The sequence below is a fragment of the Lates calcarifer genome, linkage group LG3, assembly GCF_001640805.2.
Source record: "Lates calcarifer isolate ASB-BC8 linkage group LG3, TLL_Latcal_v3, whole genome shotgun sequence".
Classification (NCBI taxonomy): domain Eukaryota; kingdom Metazoa; phylum Chordata; class Actinopteri; family Centropomidae; genus Lates; species Lates calcarifer.
The window spans coordinates 16356590-16382721 of NC_066835.1; the positions used below are offsets into that span (position 1 = coordinate 16356590).

The following is a 26132-nucleotide window of genomic DNA, read 5'->3' on the forward strand; positions in this document are numbered from 1 at the left end:
AAAAACTTCAACAGAGAGACAGGCAGAATTTTATGTCTCTTGACTTGTTTGGACAATCTATTTTAGATCATTAGGACATGCCAAGCCCCATGTTACCACTTTGCTATCACAGCACAAAAGGGAGTAGTTGGGAAAGCTAAGTACCCTTAAGTGTTTGTATAGCACTGACTGCGTTAGGCCAGTTTTCTCCTGCCTTTACAAAAAAAAAAAAAAAAAAAAAACCTCTTTGCTCTGTGCTACGGCCAGATGGGGGTAAAATGCCAAACATAGTTGCTTCATCACAAAATGGCACACAAAGTACCCATTACATAAACACCGGGGAGCTAAGCAGAGTCATAAAGGCTCAGAAGTGAGGGTAGCATATTAAATGGGAAGATGGGAAGACAAAGATTAGTGAGGCGGAAAGAGAAAGTGGACTGGTGAATCAGAGGCGGGGCAGAGGGCGGAAAAGTTGGGGATAAGAGAGTAATTGACCAGAGAAAACCGACATCCACATAAAACATGCTGTTATGAGTCTAGAAATATTGACCAACCATCACTTGGCACCTCGTAGTTTAAACAAAGATAGATCGGCATGGAAACAGAAGTTCACTTTTTCTCTGCTTCAATAATGTCTATCTTAAATAACAGAGCAGAGGCAAGAGATACAACACAGCTCTCCAACTAGGAGATAAACAGATGGCTCACACAGCCTCCTTTCTAATATTCACATGTTGACATGGAGAGAGTGCGTTTCCTTCAAACCCTGTTTTTCTCTCTTTTTTTTGACACAGGCTTTGACCATAATAGCAAAAACCACTTTTTGCATTCAAATATTTCTATTTTCACTTCTAAAACTTTGAAACCCAGTGTGAGAAAATCTCTTTAAACAGTGCCCTGATGATGTGATGAAGTGGTGATCATGGTAGGGTCATCTTGATCGCTTTTAGCTTTTACCGTGCGCTCACAGAAATTAACTTTGGTACAGTTAGAGCCTCTGCTTATTAAAAGAATGTGTAAAACTTCAGTGATAGAAATCTAATTCAACTTGTTTGAGATATGGGAGGGGTAGTGCTGTGTGAAAAGTACTGTCAACACCAATTAACACCTATAAGGCATATGAAAATCTTGTTTATATAACCATGTTTTACAGCTGGGGTCTCTGAGACTTCATTTTCTCTACAAACTCCTGAAACATGTCATTGGTCCAGTGTATTAATCCCTGGTGTTTGTTTTGACTAATGTACTCTATGACTTTACGAGTTAGTTACTCCATGACATGATTCAAATAGTGGACTAATGTGCTGTGAGTTTTCACAGTCTGGTTATTTGTTGATGCCATAACTGGACCCTCCTCCTTTTTGTGTAATGTTGGAAGAACACAACACTGTGAATGAGCAGGAGTTGCCGAAGGCTCAGCAGGTTTTGAAATAACCTTAACCAAAAATAACGTCTGGTAGGAACTGGCACTGACATTGGCAAGTCAAGCTAACTAGCTTCCACTTTCCCAGTAGAGGTAAGTTAGTGTATCATGCAGCCTTCCACTTTCCGAGTGGAATATAAACTTGACAGCACAATGGGTCCTCCCGAATGCTCAATGTTGTAGAGGGACAGGTGTATTAAATAACAAAAAATAATAACCAAAGCTATGTGGGCTTGTTGAAAAAGGGGAAAACCTGTCTTCTATTGACATTCGTAGGATATACACGGCTAAAACATGCTCCAGTGTCTGTCTCCAAACAATCCCTTCTCAAATGTCAAACACCCTGCCAGAGGCCTGAAGCTCAGACTCTGTTCCCATAAAAATATCCAAAGGGAATTGTACCCGGTTTTGAAAATTTTCCCTACAGAACAAGTGTGGAGAATTCATATTTCAAATGGACTTTTAAATGTATATGCAACTATAACAAAAGGCATTATGTTTAAAGTGATAAAACAATGTAAAATATGTTTTTTGAGTATTCAATGATTCTCCATGAACTCAAACAAAACATTAAGATTCATGAAACCTTCCATTTATGAATTAGAATTGGTCATTAAAAGCAGTTAGTATGAATGTTTAATTCACTAAAGTTGCAACTGAGGTTTTAATAAATCAGGCCTGTTATCCTCTAACAAATTTATAAGTGTATCAACGTGGGCAGGTGGAACTGCGGATGCCTGGAATATGAGAAGCTCGCCGATGACTCCGCACAAACTGCCAGTTCTCGGCGGTGGGTGCCAACGTGCTGCTCCTTCCGCTCGGCGAGGCAGTATCAGCAGGGCGGAACAGCTTCTGTAAAGAGTCCAAGCTCTCATTCTCTTGCCCTGCAGTTCTGAGTCACTGGCATCGACAATCCCACCAAGCCTCAGCTGGGAATTTTTCAAACCACAATTAATACACTGAGCAGTGTACCATGTCCATGGGGGGGGGGGGGCAGGACAGAAGAGGAAATTGGTCAAGAGGAAATAAATGCGGTAAGTGAGGGAGAGGTGTGTGCAGAAAAGTTAAACATCTAAAAGTGAGAAAAATAGTGAATCGAGTGTTTAAGGCTGGAGTGCATAGTCAGTGGTACAAACAGTGACAGCTTGGTGTTTTGCTGCACTTATAGTACTATGATAGAGCATGGCCTCATTTGGCAGGTCAATGCAAAATGGCAAAGAGAAGACATGGCAGAAAATCATTAACTCTTGACCCAAAACATATATTTTACACCCTCACAGTGTGACACTTGCACCCTCCTCACTCAGCAGCAGCGAGCTTAATGTGGACATTTAGCTCTGAGCATGTGTATAATCACTGGCCTTTCAAAAAAAAACAAAAAAAAAAAAAACCCTCTATCCACTTACTCTGTCTGTGATTCTGTTACTTTTATCACAGAGTGGTGATTGGATTCTTCTCTCTCATCATTTTTACTGAAATGCAAGACAAAATTTAAACAGATTTCTGATACTAGGGTAAAATAAAACATGAATCAGTATGTGTTTTTTTTTTCAGCAACATGACAGGATTACATCATTTTCTTGCTCCCACAATCATTTAAAAGGAGCCTGTGACTGCAGCCCAGCAGGACGAATGTTTGGAAACCATCTTGGACGATGAGCTTACTATTGATTCCAACACTGATTTTATTTATATAGAGGCAAACCAAGATTGAAGAACAAGATTGTCCTTCTTAAGAAAGCTTAAGCTCTCAGTGACAACCCATGTGTGATCTCCTCTGTGCATACATGTGTGGGGCTTGTATGTACAGAGGAGCCGCAGACTCTCTCTGTGGACAAATCTACAGCAAGTACACAAGAAGTAACTATGCTGGGTGTTTGATTATCCTGTGTTTTGGAAGGAGGCGGAAGAGGATGAGTCCCACGGACCAATGAACCAATCTTCAACAGGGATGTCAGTGCAGCTGCAGACTACAATATTTAAAATTTCAAGAGGCATGTGTTGGGTTAGTGTGTTTACTGAGCCCCAACTTTCTAAGTTAGGCAAGTCTGTGTTTGAAGTTTCTATACGTCCTTTTGATAACAATGGCTATGATCTGGAAATATGGTGAGAGAGGACAGAGAGGAGTGACATGGTCCAGCGGCCCCCATCTGGACTCAAATTGGGCACATTGAAGTGATGTACACCCCTGATCTCTGCTCTTTTTACACTATATGCTGGAGGTTTTAAGGTGGACTGGTGATATGTAACTGAAACTGAATGCTTTTCTGCAGTAGACGTAGCACTAACATCTAGGTGAATCAAAAAATTCTGTTTCTATCTTCCTTTTTTCCCCTGAAAACGTGTCAACTTTTCCAAAAAAATTTTTTTTAATTTGGTGGGTTTTTTTTAATGCATAAATTAAATTGTGAATAAAAACAAGCAGGATGAAGTCTACTGTTCTTTTTAAACCATCCAACTCTACACGTCTCTGTTTTGCCCTCCACATACCAATATACTATACTATACCCTCCTTCCTTCTCACAAACCTTCCTTGCTTCCCTCTCTCCCCCCTTCCTCCATCTCACTGCCTCTCCACTTTCACTTACCTATTCAGAGAGCTTCTTGACTTCCATATTTATCTGCCCTCCTGGAATAAGGTAAATAATTTCTTCCCCTCCTTCTGTAAGGGGGTTAGTGGATCCAAACTGCCAGGAAGATGAGCTGCTCCTGCTTTCACTGTACTCTGAATATCTCTCCACTTCACCTATCTCTGATTCCTGCAGTTACCTGTAGCGTCCTCCCATCTCTCTCTGATTCATATCCAAGAATCTGTACTTTAGTAGAGAGTTATATTGCATCTGTACTAAATAATGTATGATCAGCTCTTGTACATTGTACTGAATGTATTTTTACACACAATCCAAATATGAGCACACATGTCATACAAGCATACTTTACACACACACTGATGTGCACACAAACACGCTGTCCCTGGGAATTAGATTAATGAGCAGTGGGTGAGCAGCAGTGTTGGGCTGAAGCAGATTAATCTGCAGCTATAGCCTGGCACAGTCAACCACGGCTTTGATGAATGGGAGCTTAAAGTGCATCTGTACGTGCACACAAAAACACACACAAACACACACACAGAGAGTACACAAACCCATCTGACATAAAAGTATACACACATAGACACAGATCCTGCAGGAGTCCACTTCATTTTGCAGGTGGAGCTCAAATGGCAGGCTAATTATGGCTATGTGTGGGGCGGCCATGGGTAAAGACAGGAGCACAAAGGCAGAGAATTAACCCTCCTCTCCCTCCAACTTCGAAAATGGTACTTTTCAGCACTGACATGTTTTGGCAGCTTTGCTGGAAGCAGGCGATATGGTGTGAGAATGTACTCTATGACTGCTTCTTCTCAGGTAAATCTTCCATACCAGTCACACATATTTCTCAAATCTCCCGCGCAGCTGTGTGCCCATATGTGTGTCCTCTGGGGATGAATGTCACTGAGCTGCATCTGGCAAACTGCACTCCAAACCTGCATTACACTCTGTCAAGCACAGAATAACAAGTGATGTGAGTGTTGAGCATTGGATAGTAAGTATAGCTCTCACTGCCATATGCAATAGGATCCCCCTCAAGAATAAAAGCCGGATAACAGCATTGAATTCAACTCACTGACGATGACAAAATATAGCAAATAGTTCCTTCATTGGCATTCAGTGTGATATGGCACAGCTTGAAGTCCTTAAAGTAAATGGTGACTGATTGCCCCAGTCACGGAGCTGCTTGTAGCCCTGAAGCTAAAAGGCTACTGCAGCCACTGAGCACCTGTGATCCGATGCTAATGCTATTTGTGACTGTAGGAGAAGAGGCCAGTTACGATCCAAGAGAGAGGGTTCAGTCTAAGTAATGAAGCTAGTCCAAGCGGCCAGAGAGACACACAAATGCACACCCACACAGATAATAAGCCACCTCGATCCTCCACTTGTCACAGCAGCAGTAGCCTCATGCTGATTCCACAACGACTGATCTATTTCAGGTTGCTGATCATTACACCGCACCTGTGAGTTAGCCACAGCTAACAACCTGTAGACAGCTCACTGGGACTCTAACGCTGTGGAATCCGTACAGACTACTGAAATCACTGTAAGGTATACTGTGGACTATGGATTTCCATGGTCATTACGGAAAGACTAGTGACTGTTATTGCAGATAGTCAATATCCTGTCATAGATGGAAGAAATAACAAAATTTGGAGTCGCAGAGCCTGCCCTGATAATATCAAGTGACATAAATTGGGTAACTTTTGCATTCATGATACAGATTTCAAACATACTGCCTTGCCCTGATAATAATAATTAGATACCTCAGCTTTACATAAGCTTGATAAACACAACAGCCAGAGCTCTGAATGCAACTTAATGTTATGTAGGTAGTCATACTGTACTGTACTGTACAGCAACAGTACCAGAGTGTTAAAACTGCAAGAACCAAAGTAAGCTCCACACATGCCCACAGGCTTCACGGAGGCTCTGCCTGGTCATATCCTTTCTTCACAGGTGGCCACTTGTGAATCCTTCTGGTCAAAGACTGTGTGAGGAGATTGAGACTGAGAAAGTAATGACAACACAGCAGAGATGAAATAGGTTGTTTTTGACTAAATCTATAAGCTATCATCATTACAACAGGTTGACTAGGGACGTGAGCTGTAATGATTTGAATATCAAGAATCCAGTTTTCTGTTTTTGGCAGGTCCAAGCTTTTCTTCTTTCTTCATGTGATTACAAAGGCAGACAGGAGTTGGAAAAAAGAGGAATGAAGGTACAGAGCACATCATTATTTGTTCATAATTAACATTATCTGTATGGATGTATACTATATATGTCTCTGTATAACTGCTCTACTGGATGTCACTCACAGTCTCTGAAGATTAATTTCCAGACTGTCCATATGGAAAAACAAGGATGACATTTTCAAAACATCCAATTGGAGGAACAGTAATTAATTTTATATTACACATTGCTATATAATCACCTTGCCAATGGCATCATTAACCACAATTCCTTCTGTCTGTGGATCAAATTGTCCCCCAAACAGCTCATCAGCAGCGAGCTGTTCAAATTTCCCTTTTGGAAATTACACAAAACAATGGCCACCAGTGGAGCTGTTTTGAGGCTCGGGAGTTGATATGCAGCCATGTTAGTCCCTCTGACTCGTTTACTATACGCCTGTTCCTCTATTACACAGCAGCACTTTTATGACAGCAGTCTGGTGCCTGCAGAATTCATTGTCTCATCACTCAAGTGCTGTTTAGGCCTGTTGCTGGGCATCCTCATCTGGTTTTAAAAAAGCGTTTGTCACCTTTCATCCTTTTCTGCGGCTCATCAAAAATACATTTTGTACCCAGCATGAGACCTTCCTGTGGACGAGGAGATCATGGCCAGAGCGACACAGGCTGCTGTTACTTTCAAAGTGGAGAGATGATGGATCCGGCAACTGGGAGGTTGGGGGTGGGGGAGGTGAACACAGACCTTTAAAAGAATTGAAGTGGTATGGTGAAAGCTGCTGGAGACAAGCCACCCTTCATTAAGCCACTAATATTACAGGCTATTAATTATTCAGAGTAAGGCCTTATAACATCATACATCAGTGGATATTATGAGGGTGGTTACACATATATATCTGAGTATTCCTGTGTGAGAAAAAACAGTCTAGCCGATGGATGTTGGATGTTGCATTTTCAGGTCCCAATTCACATTGCACTGCTGCTTCCGTTTTTATCAAACTTGCAGTATTTCCAAATTAACCCAATGGCTGGTTACCTAGCCAGCCAGCCAGAGATAGGGCCGACAGGTGGCCAGGGGTGGCACAGGGCCCCCTGGTGAGTTGACTGTTAACATTTCTTGTTTGGAAGACAATCTCACAACCAAAAAAGAGATCCAACATAATGATAAAGAGATGCAAATTACAAAGTGACACAAAACACCTACAGAGAGCGGCAAAACAACTACAAAACAACACCAACAACTACAAAGCTACACAAAATGACTTTAAAGAGACCCAAAACTACTACAGAGTGAGACAAAATGACTAGAAGGAGACAGATATCAAGTGTAAGTGATACAAAAAGGCATTCTGGGTGTCTACATTTATGCATCCAGGGTCCTATTGTCTCTCATAATGGGTCCATGGCTGTGGGATATTTGTAGTTACAAATAATAGCTATCTATTAACATTATTTCATATTAGAAAATTTAAAGCTGTTAAAGTAACAGTTTCATTGTGAGTCGTAACACATTTTTTCTCATTTTAAAAATGTGCCCCACTTCTTTAAAACTGTGCCCCATCTGCCCCCCTCATTCAAAAGCTCCTAAACCTGTCCCTGCAGCCAACCTCTACAGCTGCATCTAATTCTGCCTTTGTACGTCCTTAGAGAGGCTCTGAATTTCCACAATGTGATGTAATGGTCTTCTCTGACAGAAAATATAACTTAATAGTGACTCACCCTTTTTTCCCCCTCTACCACCCCTTTGATTACCTATGTCTTCACACCTTTTGTGTTGATTACATCTAAGGTATCGGAAATTGTGTGTTTAACTCATTTATCGTGCCAAGCTATTCTCTCACCAAAAGAGCTTTGTCCTTGTAATTACAACGGATTAGGGACTAATATCTAATTATGTCTTAATATGCTTTAATGCATTTTTAATGACAGCTGGGTGTTAAAGTCAAATTCGGCGCTGTCTCTGTTGGGGGCGGGAGGTGAAGATAGAGAGAAGTAAAGGGTTTCTTGGCAGCAGAGGCTGGAGGGAGGATGGGAAACATTGATTTCTTTGGCTGAGGTTACAGAAGACTAGCAGGGAGGCAGCTGCTGCATACTGAAGTCATTCGACGTTAAAATGTTGCACCAGCCTTGATATGCAATAAAATGCATTTCCCTCGCCACTGTTTTATGTCAAAGGAGGGAGGACACAAATGCCTGTTTGAATTATGATCTGGAATAGAGACCGTTTATTGATTCGCTACTTTATGAAGGGATGACTACATTGCCAAGACAAGTGAGATTGAGTACTGCTGGCAGCTGAAAAGAGGGCTGAGTATTCTGTTATGGATGGAATGGACAGAAAATACAGTTGAAAAGCACTACACTGTGGAAAATCCACAGTGAAGAAACCAAAAATCAGACCTGTTCGTGCAGACACACATGAACACACACATACATTTCCAATTTTCAAGGGTCACAGCTAGTGTATGACAAGCACACTGAGCAAATAGATATTCTCAGATGCATGCCTGCTTGCACATATAAATGTATTCATTCTCACTGTTTGTTTGTCTACGCATGATTGTTCTCCACAACAATATTCCATTCATCATTTGTTCCCCCCTTTGTTTATTCTAATAGGGTGTAGGAACAGAAAAATATCTGCATAATATTTCAAAGATTTATTGGGATGCAAATTGCCTTGTGAGCCCAATTGGTGTGGCTTGGCCTGTTTTAATTGGGTTCTGTTAATTAATGCTCGATGTGAAGACAAACTGAATTACTTGCAGGTTTTTTGTGCATGTCATTATCTCCTAATTGTGCCAGTAGGAAAGCGTGTGTGTGAGTACTGTATGTGCATGAGTGTGCATGGATATTTGGTTAACCCTTTCCTCTCGTATAATCCTGTAAAAACCGATACACCTCAATAACAAACACAGGTCATTAAGTTAATACGCCATTAGGAAGCTAGGTTCTAATGTTTTAATCACTGAAAGACTAATAAGAGAAAATATAATTTATTTACAGACTATAACTGAATGCATTAAGCTTGTCAGGAACACTGAGGCATTTAATCTTAAAGTTAGATTAATTTTCCTTAATTAGATATGGACCTCATGAGAAATTTCTACCAAATGAACAACTGGATGACTGCGCTTGACATGCTTTCACTTCCATGTGATAAACATTGCACAGATATGATAAGAGAAGTGTCTTCAGTGGTAGCCTCTGTGAGTACTTTTCATCTGTGTGTCTTGTATTTAATCTGAATTATTCCTGCGAATAATTTATTTTGCACATAAATTCCAATTTAATGGACAGCTAAAAGAAACTTCAACTTCACACAGCAGTACTTATAATGTACCATGGACGAAAAGAAAACAAAATAAAATTTTCTAAAGGGCTTCCACTTTGAAGATAGATCCACAATGTAGCAGGGGTTCAGCAAGCATGCAATGAACTGTGGATTATCTCCTGGACCTCTATGCTGCTGATGAGATATATGTGCAACTTGAACCGCAGAGCAGCAAGATCCATATTTTCAGACCATTAAACAGAGGACGCTAAATCTGAAAACCCACCATGCAAACATATAACAGTCAAAACGCATCAAAGGGTAAAATGGGAGCGTGAGTCATTACGCCACTCATCACGGCCACTGGGCGATTTATCCTGCCAGCCAGTCACTGAGTCGAGGAGGTCCTCGGCAGCGACAAATAAACATATTAATGTGATCAGTCGTGCTCTGAGAGGTAGAGTGCATGGCAATTAATGGTCGCCTGTTGCCAAGCGGACCGGAGTGTCATTAGCGCCGAGGTGACCTTGAGGAGCCTCGTTAGAGAAGTGATTGACGTGGCCAACTGTTGTCAGTGGTAATGCTGACAGTGGGAAGGAGGGGGATGGACAGACGGGTAGGCCGGGTGGCAGGACTGCAGGTGGCAGACAAGTGGGTGCAGGGTGCACCTGGGATGATATGAATGAGATCAAGACAAGAAATGGCAAATGCAGCAGAGTTCTAACAAAGAAATGACCTGTGCTGCTTCAAGTTTTTACCTTACACTCGATCTGATTCTGCACCAGTGTCACCGAAATGAATTCTTTTAAACTGATAAGACAACCTCAGAACAAAGTAACAAACAATGTACTGGAACTGATAAACAAAGATACTGACCCACAGTGTGAGTTATCATGCGTAGCTCTCCACAAGATTGTTAACTTATATCCCTTATCACCTAACAACCACTACAGTACAAACCCACATGATAACAACCTTCCATCACAGTCATCGTACATATAAGTGCAGAAAAAGTACCTGTGATGTCGTGCTGTTTGAAGGAGTCGCTGTAGATCTGGTGCTGATTAGGACAGTGTTTCTTCAGCCATTTGCACACGTCCTGCTGGGTCCACAGGGCCACTGGCTTGGACAGCTTTACATACCCTGGCTGTTTAACAGACACACAACATAGACAGTTAGAAACCATTCTTTTACAAACTTGTTGCACTGTAGCACAATTGCTGTTTCTGTTTGGAGAGCCTTTATGTACAACTGTGAGTAAAATAGGAATGCACTATTTAGAAGCAGTAACTAACTAATCTATCTGACATCTTAATGGGTTTTAGCCTTCCATCTGACTGATTTTGTAATCCAATATTTACTAGCTGCTGTGTGACATTTACCCTCAAGGATCAATAAAGTATTAATCTTATAAAGTAAAAAGAAGACACACAATGCCAGGATAGTCAATAAAGAGACTATTATAAAATCTCCTGGGCAGACACTGTGCTGTATGACTGTATTTGTCTTGCACATTGTGTTACCTCACACTACATGTTTAATCAACTGTTATACATGACCTAAAAGTATTAGGTTCATGCTCACACTTACAATTCAATTAATTAGTCACAGTCATTCATTTTAGATGACAAAAAGAAAAGGCAGTTGTTTTGTATAATTCTACTTTGAGTGCAAAGCAAGAAGGGCAAAAGAAGAATATGGACCAAGACCAGATGACTGGGAAGATGTGGACAATATGGTCTGTCTTTTTGGCCATAAGGGAAGAAGTTCTAAAATTTGTTGGGATGACCGATTTGGGTTTAAAATCAGGCAAATGTGCACAGCATCTGCCTAGCATTAAATGTCATGGGAAGCTTTGAGAAACCGCCACAACCTCATAGTGGCACTGAAGAAGAAGAAAAGTCAGGGGATCACTAAAGCCATTAGGGTTTATCCTCTGGGCGTCAAGAATGTCTGACAAACTTTCATGGCAATCTATACAACACTTGTTGAAATATGTAAATCTGAACCAAAGTGAAGGGCCAACCTACTAACCTACCAACTTACACGCTGCTAGTGTTGCTAAAAGCACCAAATGTCTGTTGGTATGCAATGATGCTTTCTGCAGCTGGCAGAGCAATGTATCATTATGGTAGTGAAAGACATACAATCAATACATGGAGAAGCTGGACTAGGTCAAAAACTCCAGTGATGTAGTTGAAACAGTGTGGAGAGAGTGAAGATTAAATCCAGCTGCACAAATTTATGACATTTATTGAGTAGTTTATATTCAGTATAATCAGTACATACCTATATTCACACACACCTATCTGTATTGCATTGTACTCTGGTTGCAAGATTCACATTCTAGTTGAAATACTTCAACAACAGGCAGGGTAGCAGCCTGCCAATGGATCGCTCTTGAAAGTGCTGGCAATGCTTTTGATTTTGATTGAGGGGCTACTAAAATTACAAACAGAGAGAGGTGATTAAAATTTCACATCCACTCCCTTCCACTTCAGCATGCTCTTCGGTTGCAGTGTGGTGTGGCATAGCAATGGAAGCCCTTCTCTTCCCCACCCAAAGAAAGCAGAATAACAGGTACTGGCAGCATTTCCTCTGCTTTGCCTTCTCGCTCCTTCCCCCCATCTCTCATCTCTCCTGCGTATTCAATCTCACTCTGTCCCTGTCAGATCTATCACATTGTCTTTCTCACTTCCTCTCCCCACATATTGTAGCTCTCATCTTGCCTATCTCCCACTCTCTCTCTCACCTGTTTCTTATTATATGGTACTGCCTCACTCTCTCTTTCTCTGTGCTTCTCCGCTGCTCCTTCCCACTCACTCTATATCTAGCATCCTAGAGAGAAAAAGAAATTGGGGGAGATGTACATGCTGGTTTGGGCATATGGTCTATATCCCCTGCAGGTAGGCGAAGTGACAGACAGCCAAGGCAAGCAGGTAGGCAGGTAGGCGAGGCCAGTGGTCTTAATGCGATTGCTTGGCAGCCTGTGTGGATACATGCTAAATGGGGGGTGGGGGGTGTATCACAGGAAGAAACCACATTAACCATTAAACACAGCTCAACCCAATGCTAATTAACCCCAACTAGGAGCCTGAGGCGACAAACCAGAGAGAGGGAGGCCAGGAAAGAGTGAGGGACAGAGTGAAAAACAAGAACGAGAGGAAAGTGTGTGCTGAGAGCATGTGAAAAAAGGAGAGTTTGGGAGAGTAGAACTAGCAGGAGAGAACGAATGAGGAGGCTGGGAGTGTGGAGGATGGCTGGACTGACAGATGAGGCAGAGGAATAAAGAAGGAGACTGGGGAAAAAAAAGCTACTGCTCCAGAGTGGACTCAGCAGAGTTTGACACGGGAGACTCTCTCATTTTCCATGAACCCATTTGTGAGTCAATGGCCATCTGTGTTTTACATTCTGCACTGATTTAGCCCATAGCTGTGTTCCTGGGGCTGGTACAATAGGCGAGTCGGTGCCTTCCTGCCTGCCAGCCAGTCAGCAGAGCCAAAGGGTGGAGGGAAAACAGCAGAGAGAAGAAAACAGGAGTACAATCATGCTCAAAGAGCTGTGTTCAAGAGACTCTGGGCCAATTAGAGATTTGATTGACAGCACAGGGGTGAGAGGAGAAGCCTGCTTTATTTCTAAGTGGAATACATCTGGGACACGCGCACACGCACACACACACACACACACACACACACACACTGTTTATGTGCCGCTCAGTCATACACTACACTTGGAAAAAAAACCACATGAATGCAATGTACACATGCATGCAGCACAATCATAAACACACACAGACCATCAATTTGCCATATGTACCAACACACATTCAGCGTTGCGCTGTCCTTGGCTTTAATTGATACGTGAAAGCCCAGTACAGCTCCCAGTATTCTTCACGTTACCTTAGCAACAGAGCAAGGACAACCTCAAAAATTAAAGAGAAAGAATAAAGCCTTTGGGGAAAACGCACAACCCTAAGATGAACCAGAGTCTGAAATAAACATCCACACATTAACGACCACAGTGGAAAACTATTACATACATAATGAAGCATGTAATCACACGAACACTGATAAGCATTTAAAGATCCAATATGAACGTACTCAGCTAAATTAATCAAGAGGCAATAACGTGGCCCCTTTGTAAAGACAGTGTTGGAATACAAAAAGAGCTGGGAATTAAAAGCACTGAAAAGCATTCCAGAGACAAACACCATGTGACCCAGAGTGTGAATTTGGCAGTGGTATTGTGTACAACAGGAGTTGTTTCTAAGGAGAAATGCAACCCCCTCGTGTCATGATTTTCACTCTGACTCCAAGATTCGGAGGTTGATTGTAGGGTCAAATGGCTTTACACTCAATTAATATGTTAACTACGGCAGCAATTAGCACGTAGCAGTATAATGACATTACTTTATCAAAAATTCACTGTATTTAGAATTAAACTGGCCACAAAGACCTCGTAATGTCAAATAGATTTTTATCATTTTTTAAGAGTTTTGTTTACTTTCCAGAAATAACTAAAATTGAACCTGGATATTTCCCGAGACAAAAGAAGTGGGCAGAGTTCATTTATTCTATAAATGCGTACATGGGCAAAATATTCAATAGCTCTTTGACAGCACAAGAGCTGCAGCTTTTGTGCTGAACCATTACAGCTGTCTGGCAGCCTTCATTAGGAACAATATTGTTTGTTGGATAAAACACGGCTGTTCAAAAAAAAAAAAAAAAAAAAAAAGGAAAAACCTCGATACAATCCCATTTCACTGTACAATCAGCTTAAGGAAAACAATATGAGATCTCACTCCCCAAAGTGCATCAAGCTCAGTTTCTATATAGACATAAAATTAACTAAACTTAAAAGAGCCTAGTGGTGTAATGTAACTTTGCTTTTCAGATCTTTTCAAAGACAAGAGAGGTAACGCATGATAGAGTCTAGTATTTAAAGAAAGGAAGTAATTTCAGTCAGTTTTTCTACATGTTTTCTGTTAGTGTATGAAGGAAAATTAAGGGAAATACTATAGTTTTCATTAAATGTAAAATGGTGAACTTTTAATTAGCTGTCTTATGAACAATTTTATACATAATTTCCTCTTGACAGCTCAGCTGAGAAGAATTTTTTTTCAGCAATCTTAAAAACAGCTGCAAGGAGAAGCTTCAAAATAGTAAACTCTGCAAAAGACTGTATCGAAGCAAAGTAAAACAGGATGCAGAAAATGCAACAAGTCCCAGCTTACTGCCATATACTGTATGTTGTGGTCATGGAGTGTCACTCCAACACTCTATGTGCTATATGGTACAACTGAGTTCCTGTGTTAAAGTCTGTGTTTTGTCGACTGTCATCAAGTTTAACATAAAACAAGTGATATATACTAACAATGTGCATACCAAGTAATCACTAGTTCTATAAGTATAGACATCAATAACTGTATCACGAATGTGATAATGTAGCTATGACTTTAAGTTTTTTTCATGTCAAGTATTTTCAACAGTTATAAATTCTCCAATGAAGGTATATTTCACCAGTTTAACTGTCATTCATCACCTGTTCATATCCATAACTAGATGCTGGGACATTTCCCCATTTATTCTTAGTTTTTTCTTGTTTGTTTATTTTTAAGAGTACCACAGAAACTGCAAGGTTGCATTTGACTGGGATCCCTTCCTTATATATTGAACATGCTTACATTACATGAGTAAGATTCACTGTTATATACCTCCCTCTAGTGTCACAACTAAACACTGCTACCACTTCTGAATGTGACTGGGCAGAAAAGCGCTGAGAATTTGAGGGCTACTGCCATTAGCGTCATATTGACTGAGTGAATGGCTGTTTGAGACACAGAGCCCTGTGTCGTCCGCCCTATCTCCACTGCACAGCTAATTAACAGCTCTGGCATGCTCTTTCTCACTTTCTTTTCTCTCTGCCTCGCTCTATTTCTCTCGGCCAGTGCTGGCAGGAGATGAAAATTCCCTGTATTAATTAATCTGTTACATACAGGAATGGGGATGAGACCGAGATACTTCGATGTGTATGCGTGTGTGTGCGTGGATAGGGCAGAGTGAAGTCCAGGGAGCCGTGGATGGCTGACAGAAAATAACACGCTATGCTGGATAAATTAATAAGCCTTCATAAGGAGCCTCTGTTTGAAATTGGATTTACAGGCAGAGCCAACTTTACTCAGGCACATCAAAGAAAGTACACAAGACCTCTTCACAGTCCCTGACCTTGGGATTCAGCAGGGTCCATAAAGCATTGCAGGGTGTGTTAACACCAAACAAAATATATTCACCTTGGGCTTGATATTGATTACAACTGAGATGAGCTGATTTGCTATAGATGTTATGGCTATCCACTGAGTCTAAATGGCTGTTTTATGCCTCATGTTTAATCTATGGCTAAGCCTTGGCTCGATTACAAATCCAGCCAGGCGCAGGACTCAGCTTTAATCCAATATTAAAAAATTAACACTAACTGCTGACATGATGAACTGAAATGACCCACAGTATGCCTTCCCACAGACTGGCACTGAGGTCTGGATTTATTACATCTTCACATTTATTATGAGCTAATTGAGGGATCATTAAAATAAGCACTTCAGCTCAACATGAAAACCAGATTTTTGTCTTGAATGTTGAGGTTTTTTTTATTTTAAATTTTACAGGATATTTTTACAGGTATCAATCATTAATGCTTTTTTGATATCAACCAAAATTTGTCATTTGTCAAATTTGTAAAGTATCAAGAACAGAAAGCTGGTATCAAATGTATAGAAAAACTTTTACTTTTACTATTTTTCAAAGTAAGATATCAAACTTAGGTATTACATTGACTCTAGCATCGATACTAAGCCCTTGTAACACCTGCATGACTGTCATTCTACAGACATTGGTTTAGTTCAAATTGACCTGTGAAATATCATTTAATGTGAAAGATCAATCTATTCTTTTGTCTGTGTAAAGTCTTGGAACCACTAGACACTTAGGCATATGCAGTAAACAGTACTATGAGCTGTACCACAATTTAGGATGGGTATATTGTCACATTTACAGAGATAAAAACAATGTTTACAGATGCAGTGAAATGACAAACACTATTTCCAAGTGTCCATGTGTTCATTGTTCAGTTTTTGCTCTTGGTATGTGCCCAATATTTATAATAATAATCATAATCATAATAATTTTGCATTGCTTTGATATTAAAACCCTCTCTTCTGTCTTCCTGTAAAATGTTACAATATTTTTCATGATTCATCTTAAACTGTGAGGCATGTAGATATACATACATTTCCTATCAAATGTAACAGGCCCACATATTGCCTTTCACCCAGAAATAATGTCACATTACTGAAGCTGCAGAGGCTCTAACTGCTTTTTCATTCTGACTTCAACATTTAACAGTATTGTGAATATGCCTTGTTCAGCAAACCTCTATTTTTAGCACTTTATTAAGCTCAGATCCTATAAGCATTAATAATGCTATCTGCCCCGTGGCTGTATTGCATGATAGAATAAATTGCCATCCTATGTAATTATAGTCTTTATGCACTTGATCTATTGCATTTCTCTCAAAGAGGTAATCTCACTCAGACACACAACACTGAAAACCCAGGCCGTTACATTATTTCAGCTAATACATTACCTCCTCTAGGTCTCTAATCAACTTACAGGTACTGCACAATCCAGAAAGAACAGAGCATCCCCAGTGCGTCTACTGTATGTGTGTGTCTGCACTAATTGAACCAATGCCTGGCTGTCTGTCTGGTATTTCAAAGGCTCAGGATCCAGAGTTTACATAGAGGACTGTGTCTGACTCAAAGGACTTCCACTTGCATTGACTGACAGCTGATTACCACAGATTTTACACAGAGAAAAGAGAATATGAGAGTGTGGAGCAATCACGCCGGTCTCCTCCCACTGTCCCAACCACGGCCTATTTCTGGAGAGGAAGTAAGGAATTTATTCTGCGTTGCTGATGATGGGTCCTTTGATCTATTATCAGAAACACTGAGGAAGAGTTGAGTCGCGGCATGAAACAACAGCTTGTCTTTCCTTATTTATTCCCTGTTAAAGTCTTTGTTTGAACTGAAAAGGAACATAGGGATTATTGTATTTAAGTGGATGGCTGATTTGTTTTGTATGTGGAAAGTACAAGGATGTCTGTTTTTGTACACATTGTGATTTGACCACAAAAACAATCAAATTAGCACTAGAGTCTACAGCCATGTAGTAAATGCTAAGTTCAACCTGTCAGAATAGAGCTTAAATAATCTGACTTATTTAAATTTTCACTGTATTCCCTAATTGACTGAAATATACATTCCAAAAATGTATCCCATCACCAGTCCTTTGGGTTCAGGACTATTTTTGCAGGTGTCTCATACTTTATGCCAGGGGGTGCTTATAAGACATATACCCTATGTTGCTTAAACTAGATTAGAGAATTCCCTTATTTAGTTCAAGACAGGGTGGCACGGTGGTACAGTAGTTAGCCCTGCCGCCTCACAGCAAGAAGGTTCTGTTTTGCCCAGGGCTTTTCTGCTTGGAGTATGCATGTTCTCCCTGTGCCTGCGTTCTCTCCAGGTACTCTGGCTTTCTCCCAGTCCAAAGACATGCAGGGTAGGTGTAGGGTGACTCAATTGCCCGTATGTGTGAATGTAAGAGTGAATGATGTTTATATAAGTTAGCCCTGTGATAGATTAGCGATCTGTCAAGGGTGTACCCTGCCTCTCACCCAATGTCAGCTGGGATTGGCTCCAGTCCCCCACGATTGTTAAGAATAAGCAGTAATGGATGGATGGATAGTTTAAGACACAGCATATAGTTTTGGTCAACCTGTAACCAGTGAAGAATGATCAGTAGTCAACAAGTGACTAACTCTAAAGATACCATTCAGTGTCACATTAAGCAGTAGATTGAATTGCTAAACTTGATTTCTTCATGCACACTATGAGACACTATGGCAGGACACTGACATGATTGGGTTTAAAGGAACAATTTTCATCAGGATTATCTAATTTAGATTAATTCGGAGTAATTTGAAAGATGCCATTATAAAATAGAAAATGTACACATCTCTGCCTCAGACAGCAAATTTCAAATTTCTCATTCTCATTTACCAAAGTGCTGTTTTTCAGTCAGTTATTTCGAGTTGAGCAGTCTGATGAAATCTAAAGATATTAAATCATTTGTGATGGATGTGAACTGCACAGGTATAAAGTTGATTTCCATGCTGTCTGGACTAGACTAGCACTTGATGCCAGCACTGTGTAGGGTGTTTTGGGATCAGCTCTCACCCGTGTAAGCTCAGACTCAGAGACAGAGCGGTGTGGTGGGGAGCGGCGCTGGTACATGGGGGGGCTGACATCATGGTAGCTCGGGCTGTCGTCGTCCAGCAGCACAGCCCCTGCGTCCACGGACTCCTCCTCTTCCTCCAGCTGCGATGTCATATCCTCCGGGCACATCTGGTGGTCGATGCCATTCTGGCTCAGGTTGCAGTGAACAGCTGCGTGGACAAGAAGGCAAAGACAACTTGATGAGCAAAGATAAGGGTATTAAACTGCACTCAATTCTTTTTTCTGAAATGAGCAAGTATATTTTTATGTATCCTGAAGTTTCATACCGAATTGACATTGACATCAATGTTGTATTTAACTGTAGAAATGTTTAAATATGAAGGCTCTCCAGCACTTTTGGCTACCAAAACAGCACTATATGATCTGCTAAATGATATCCCACGAAGACTTTTAAAGGATCTCATATTTATGTGCTTTCCAACTGCTTTATAATTTCATGTTTTGAGTAATGCATGTTTTATCACTCCTCAGTTCTCCAAAATGAATGCTATACTGCAAAGGTTCCACCAGATGGCAGCAAATACTGATACATGGTGGATGAGTTGCTGCGTCTCAATTCAATACTCCATACAAATACAATACAGCGTGTAATCTAGTATACTGTTTCTGCAGAAAATGCATATAAACTCAAAGTATTTAACCATCAAATGACAGCAAGCAGCAAGTAATAATAAAGTAATGTGGTGGGAGATAAATTCATGTAAACATCACACCCTTGTCCAGTTTAACACACCTAAGAGTTTTGCTGCAATCACCTTACTCTCTAGTTGTGTTACTGTTAAGCACCATTTTAGCATCTACCATTATCTTGTCATTGTGACTTGGGGCCAAAGTGGCTGCTCTTCAGCAATCGTTAGACTGCCGACCTTTAACAAAGATAGAACTCCAAATTACTTACAAAGATATTTCTGGAGCTGTCTCACCACTGTCTGCTGTTCATTGTTTTTCTGCTGTGCATTACAATGTAAAACAATAGTCTCCCCTGACAAAAATCAAGTGAATTACGTAGGCATATACATTTAAGCATCTGTGATTATTTCGTCACTTTTCTGGTGTCAAGACATAATTTATTCAACACCCAGATTTAGCATACAGTATGGAATTGGGACACAGCTTAAGTCTATATCAGACATGTATATATACATATCAGATCCAGACTACACAAATACAAATCAGGTATAGTGTGTTTGCATAGATTTTAACTTGCATGAAGTTTGCAATCTTGATCATTCACAACACAAAAGACAGAACTACTATGTAGCTATGCTACAGCCTTCAAAACTGTCCCTTTATGGTGATGGAGTTCTTGACCTTGTGCCATCATAACCCAAGAATGACAGCCGAGTGCTACGTCAGCAGGTATCATCTTCAGCCAAGAACAAAAAAAACTGGGCCTGGATGGCAGATCAACATTTTTACAAATGTAAATCTTTCTTTGCAATGACAAATTGCCAGTCAAGTTCAAGTCTCAGGCAGACAATTTAAATCCACTGAATTAATTCATACTGTGCCTGTGTAAGGGTAATATTGCTTTGAGGCTTTACATTATAAACTGTAGCATTCAAAAGACAAAGGACAAACAGCGTAAGGCTTATATTACTTCTTATAAACTTGTATCATATTACTCTGTCATTTCCTACCATAACGTGATTATTTTTAGTTTTGTTTTTCATAGAAAGTGTCAGGATCAGGCCCTATTTTTGTCTCATCAGGCAGTGATGCAGGCACAGAAGCGACAGCTAGCAGTGAGTTGTGAGGTGTCACTGAAATAGGCCATTTGTCATCATGCAATCTGCTCACACTGCTGGCTCATTTATGTGGAATGGTAAACCAAAGACCCTTTTCATCACACCTGAAGGCTGCTTTGGTTTCTACTGCAGCTGCAGACTACAGGTCAAAGAAATGTTTTTCAGAGCTGCACATTCAGCTTTGCTTAATGGTCTAAAAGAATGACTGAACTTGAAAACACAACACAGCAGCACATATATTAATGGTCTATAACAAAATACTCTGATTGAAGTTGAACATGTCAGAAGCAGATGCTATTTCAGGCAGTGAATCATATAAATGTCTATGACAAATACATTTTTGAATGTCCCTGCCTGTCCATGATGTACAAATTGGCACTGGCTGGCATTTGAAAAAATGACATCCATACATCGGCCAAACAAATATTTCAGTCTGTATGCTGGCCGAGCAGCAGGCCCAGGAAAACAGCCAATTATGGACTTATTTCAGGCCACTGTCACCAAGCAATTACAGCAACTCTGACACAGTTCAGAACCAATTGAAACAAGACAATAACAACAAGAACAACATCTGTGCTGTCATTCCATATGACAGGAGCAAGAGTGTGAAAGCTACTGTAGGTGTTCCTGTCCTCCTCAGACAACATGCTGTACACCTGGGAAACAGAGTACAAACTCAGTATGATTCAGTGAACTGTTTGAATGCACTGTTTGTCAAAGAAAACCTCTCAGAGAAACATCCTCCTCCCACGACTGTAAATCACACCTTCTTCTCTGAGCTGCATTGAAAATGTTTCAGGCCAAATTTTGCTTTCATTGATTATTTTAGGGACACAGGACACAGTCACACAGCACTTAACCCTGCACAGGTTGGATGAATCAAATTGGAGATATATGAATTTATGCTGCTGAATTCATTGTATATCTCACTGTTTGAATGTTGGAAAATACATTTACCCAAGTCCTGTACTCAAGTACAATTTTGAGGTTTTACTTAAATATTTCTAGTTTGTGTTGAATACAATGTAGGAGAACTTTGCTGTTTTTTTATCTGTAGGTGGTGATGGTCACTTGCCAAGAGTTGCAGCTATCATTGTGTTTACAACACGAGGTTAGTACAACTCTGAGCAGTGCTATTTCTTCTGGGCAATCTGGATGCTACGGTGAGTTGCTAACAGAAAGTGGCGAGACAGGATGAGGCTAGCTGGTTAGCATGCTCACTTCAGTAGAGGAAAAAAGTGATAGAGGAGGAAGCAAAACATTGCTGTTGCTTTCCACCTCTGGAGACAGTTCTTGGTGACTTGAGGGAATGAAGTTGGATGCTGAACTTGCAAAGTTTCTTCTATACTGGTGAGTAAACCAGCTGTTAATGCTATATACAGGCTATTTAAACTACCTAACTGTATATGAAAGAATTAGTGGAAAACTAGCTCCACCTCAACCAGCTACAACAGTAAATTACTTTTTATGCACTGATGCATCATTATAAACAAACTAATAATGTTATTTTTAATAATATAAGTCACAGGGACATTATTCTGCATAAGGAGTGCTCTTATTTTGATACTTTAAGTATATTTGCAGATAATGCTTCTGTTCTAATTGAGTAAAAAAGTTAGAAACTCAGAGTTTTTTTGCACAAACTCAAAAGAGTATTTAGCAGAATTACTCTAACAGGGTTTAACTGTAGACAGATTAACTGTATTTTGCTATCATAAAGTAATATCATAAGCATGGCACAGCTGCAGACCTGCTCTGTTTTGATACCTGATAAAAAAAAACAGAAGCCCTGATATGCCCCACTTAAACCTTAGAGAGAACACACGAGTGGTCCTTGTTTTAAACAAAGCCAACTTGAGATGCGTAGCACGAAGCATTGCTCGCTCTCACTGCCTCTTTATTCCTCTCTCCTCTCCTCCCAGCTCACTCTTTCCCCTCTTCCTCCTCACCCCTGACTCAATTCATGACTGGTGTGCAACCACTCTGTAGGAGAAATGAATTATATATCTTTCGCTGAGAGCATTTGAACAATGGTACAAATGGACTAAAGGGATAGAGGGATAGATGGATGACAAGATGATAAGAGGGGTTAGGGAAGTGGAGGAACACAGCAGAGAGGTAGAACAGTTGCAATGCTCTCTATCCTTTAAAGGGAGGAAGGGTGGGTGGATGGGGGGCTTGGAGATAGAGAAATGCTTTTTTTTTTTTTTTTTTACGGCAACAGTTACTATAAATAGCACCATTACATTCTTCTCTCCTCCCTGACATGCGCCGTGCAAGCATCGCAAGGGAAGAGAGATAGATGAGGGAGGATGTCTGCTTCCTTTCACTACTTTTTTTTCCTCTCAATGAGATTCAGTAAAATGGGGGGAAATGAGGGGAGAAAATGAATGGAGCTCACATGGAGTTGTTAAAGAATAGCTCCGTCCCTGCACAGGAAAATGCATTCCTATTACCGAGATGAAGATTAATAAAGAATTGGATTAGTCTTACATAACGCTGTCTCTCTTAATTACTGGACATGGTTTCAAACAAGAAGCCATTACCGACCAATCGAATCTGAAAAATACCAGCTGACAGGAACACTGTGTACATCTGCATGTGGAGGAGCAGGTTATCAGGATGTACAGCTTAATCAATTTCGTCTTTTATCATCACGCTGGGAGCATGGGCCAGACGAGTACTGCTGAAAAAAAAAAAAAAAAAAAAAAAAACACATTTTGCATAGCCAGACAGGATTTGAACCTTCAGCATCTCTGTCACCAAGACTGCATCTCAACCAGCTATCAGGATTTATTGAGCTCTCACACAGAGACTACAGAGTATGGAGCCTATTTAGACAGGGAAGCTTTGCTGACATGTTCATGGCTCTCTTTTACGAGAGGACCCTGTTCACAGCTACACAGTCACACAGACCCGTATCTGAATCTGTCAGCCACAGAGCTCTCACAGAAGCAGTTGGGGGTTAAGGGCCTTGCTCAAGGGCACCTCAGTGGTGTTGGAGGACAAGCACAGCTCTTTCACTTTACCCATCCAGATTTATCCTGCTGGGTTCAGGGATCAAAACAACGATTGGTCCTAAGTCTGCTTCTTTTACCTTTTGGCTACCACTGCCCCAGCTATTATTACAACATGAGCTACATCAGCCTTTTCAGAGAATAATAAATACAGTGTTCACATTAGAACCACGGCTGTATCTATAACGTTCACTAGAAACCTGAGCATAAACATGAAGACTGACTCTGCGTAATCCACATTACTTTAGTCTGCGTGTTGCAAATCAATGATTACTGATTGAAAATAAATCAGATACAATGCTGAGAACAATATCAGATCACACTGAAGTCATTAATAATTTAGGGGGTTATGCTCACTGTGTCAGATGTATAACTTGTTTGCAGCTTGACATATGTTTGCTCTGTTACTTGGCTAAACTGTGAGTTTTAATGAAGTCATATGACTGAAGGGCAAAGTGAATTCCTTTAACTGCTACACTCTATAGAGTTAATAGAGGGGTGGAAATAATTTCTATACAAGTATTAGAGCTGACATGTCTCCCCATCTACCCATAAAATTTCACCAAAGGCAGAAAAAGCAGTTGAAAGAAAATGCATGTTTCAAACTAGGGCAATGGGAGAAACCAAGCGCCGCTTTTCTGCGCTAACCCCAGAGCCTGTGTTTCACAGCACAAGCTGGTTCAAAGTGAAACCAGTAGTGGGTCCATAATCAAAAGTGAAGTTTCCTCTGTGTGGGCGCTCAGGCTCATAGTGATCTCCTTCTCTTTGGCTGATTCTCAAACTAGAGCAGAATGAATTGTTTGTGAGTAGAATCAACTGTATGACCCAGAAACAAAGCCTGGAGAAAGAGGGCAGGGTAAGCCAGGCCAGATGACTGGATAATGTACAAACTCTGCACTGCAGCTATGAGACCTTCAGTCTTTTGCTTGCTTCCAGGACATTTAGCAAAAAAAGGTGATGCTAATCACCAGCCGCTAATAGTCATGCACACAGGATCGGAAGGACGTGGGCACATTCATTCCCGTACCAAACCAACTGTGCCAACAGACGCTCTTGGGAATTTGAAGAGGTGGTTTGGAACCAAAACTGGCAGGATCTTAGCATAATGACATTTCAGTCATCCACGCAGCTGTTACTCTTTTTATATGTTAACAGTAGCTTGGAGCTGAATCAGAAATCAGCCCCTGTCACATGACTGAGGGAAAAAAAAAAAACTCAAACTGAAAATTCAGTTTAGGGGATTCATTTATGGATTGATACATATATTTCACAGAGCTGGTCAGCTCCCTCCATCTGTCATGCAGTCACAGGCATACACACATGTACAAATATGTATGTATCCACTATACATGGAATTTCTACACAAGCCTGCATGTACATACACAGACAAAGATGCACACACAAACTGCAAAATAGCCTTTTTAACACCACATGCATTGCTGATTCTCACCCAGTCTGCTCTGAGGAAACAGCAAACCTAGCAAATTGACATGGGGTGTCAACTGAGTCCATCCACTATTCTCCAAATTAGAACAAATGTGAGAAGAGTGTGTGAATGTGTGAGGAGAGTGCATCTGCTCAGCTGTCTACCCTGAAGACCTTGGAAAGAGTATCTCCATCAGTGGGGGACAGAAGACACAGTCAGATCCTTGTTACACGCTCACTAAAGTACTAATTAGAATATCTTTGAAGGGTAGAAAGAGACAGCAAGAGAGGCACATCGCCTGGAGTAAAGGATGTTTTGGACAGGAGCCTGTAGGAAGAGCTCACTGCTCAGTGAGATTAAATTCAAGAGACAGAGAGGATGTGCATGTATGGATGAGCCTCTTTCTCATTAATTCTTTTTCAAAGCCCTTCAGAACAAAAGTCTCTCACGGGGTCTTAGCTTGAATCTAATGAATTTGCTAAAGAGCACAGTCTTTGTATTTGACCATTAACAGCAGCAATCAATACAACATTAAGGCAGAGTATCAAATCTGAGTATGTTTTGGTAGTTATCAAGATGTGTGCATAGCAGTACTGCAAACTGTCAAGTGCCATCAGCGCCAAAATCCTGGACTAAATGTGCGTTAATCTTGTTTACTTATTCTTTAATCAGTCAGTTCCTGATTTGAATAAAAAAGTGTTTTAAATTTTACACAGTTTTATAAGCTAGGATCTTTAAATGCTACTTATTTTTATGGAACATATTAGAGAAGTTAGGTAGCATAGCAGGTATAAAGAAAGTATTGTCTTCATATTTGTACCAAAACTCAGGTATTGCAGCAGCATCGGTATTGGAAAATTTCACATAGTCCCAGCCCTAAACATCAATACGTACTTTTTGCATCGCAAATGTCAGCTGGAGATACCAGATTTGCTGAGCAGATGCAGGTCTTTTGGAGTACAACTGAAGTTTACTTCCTCGCTTTAACATGGATCTAGTATTGGCCAATGAGCAGCTCCACTGAAGCAGTGAAGAGTTAATTGTGCTGCTCAAGGGCACCTCAGCAAAAGTCTATGAAGTAAAAAAAGCCCTTGAGTTTAAGTGGAGCTGCAAAAACAAAGGGTAGGATTTAACAA

At 40.6% G+C, this 26132-nt stretch overlaps 1 protein-coding gene across 2 annotated transcripts in view; it reads right to left on the reverse strand.

Annotated features, from left to right (window-relative positions):
* Positions 1-26132, reverse strand: part of samd12 (sterile alpha motif domain containing 12) — a 96754-nt gene that overhangs the window by 58512 nt on the left and 12110 nt on the right. For both annotated transcript variants that reach the window (XM_018686099.2, XM_018686097.2), the window contains exons 2-3: positions 18746-18954; positions 10471-10600 (exon numbers count right to left, since the gene is read on the reverse strand). In XM_018686099.2, coding sequence (XP_018541615.1) covers positions 10471-10600; positions 18746-18954 — 339 coding nt within the window. The remainder of the gene's footprint in view (positions 1-10470; positions 10601-18745; positions 18955-26132) is intronic.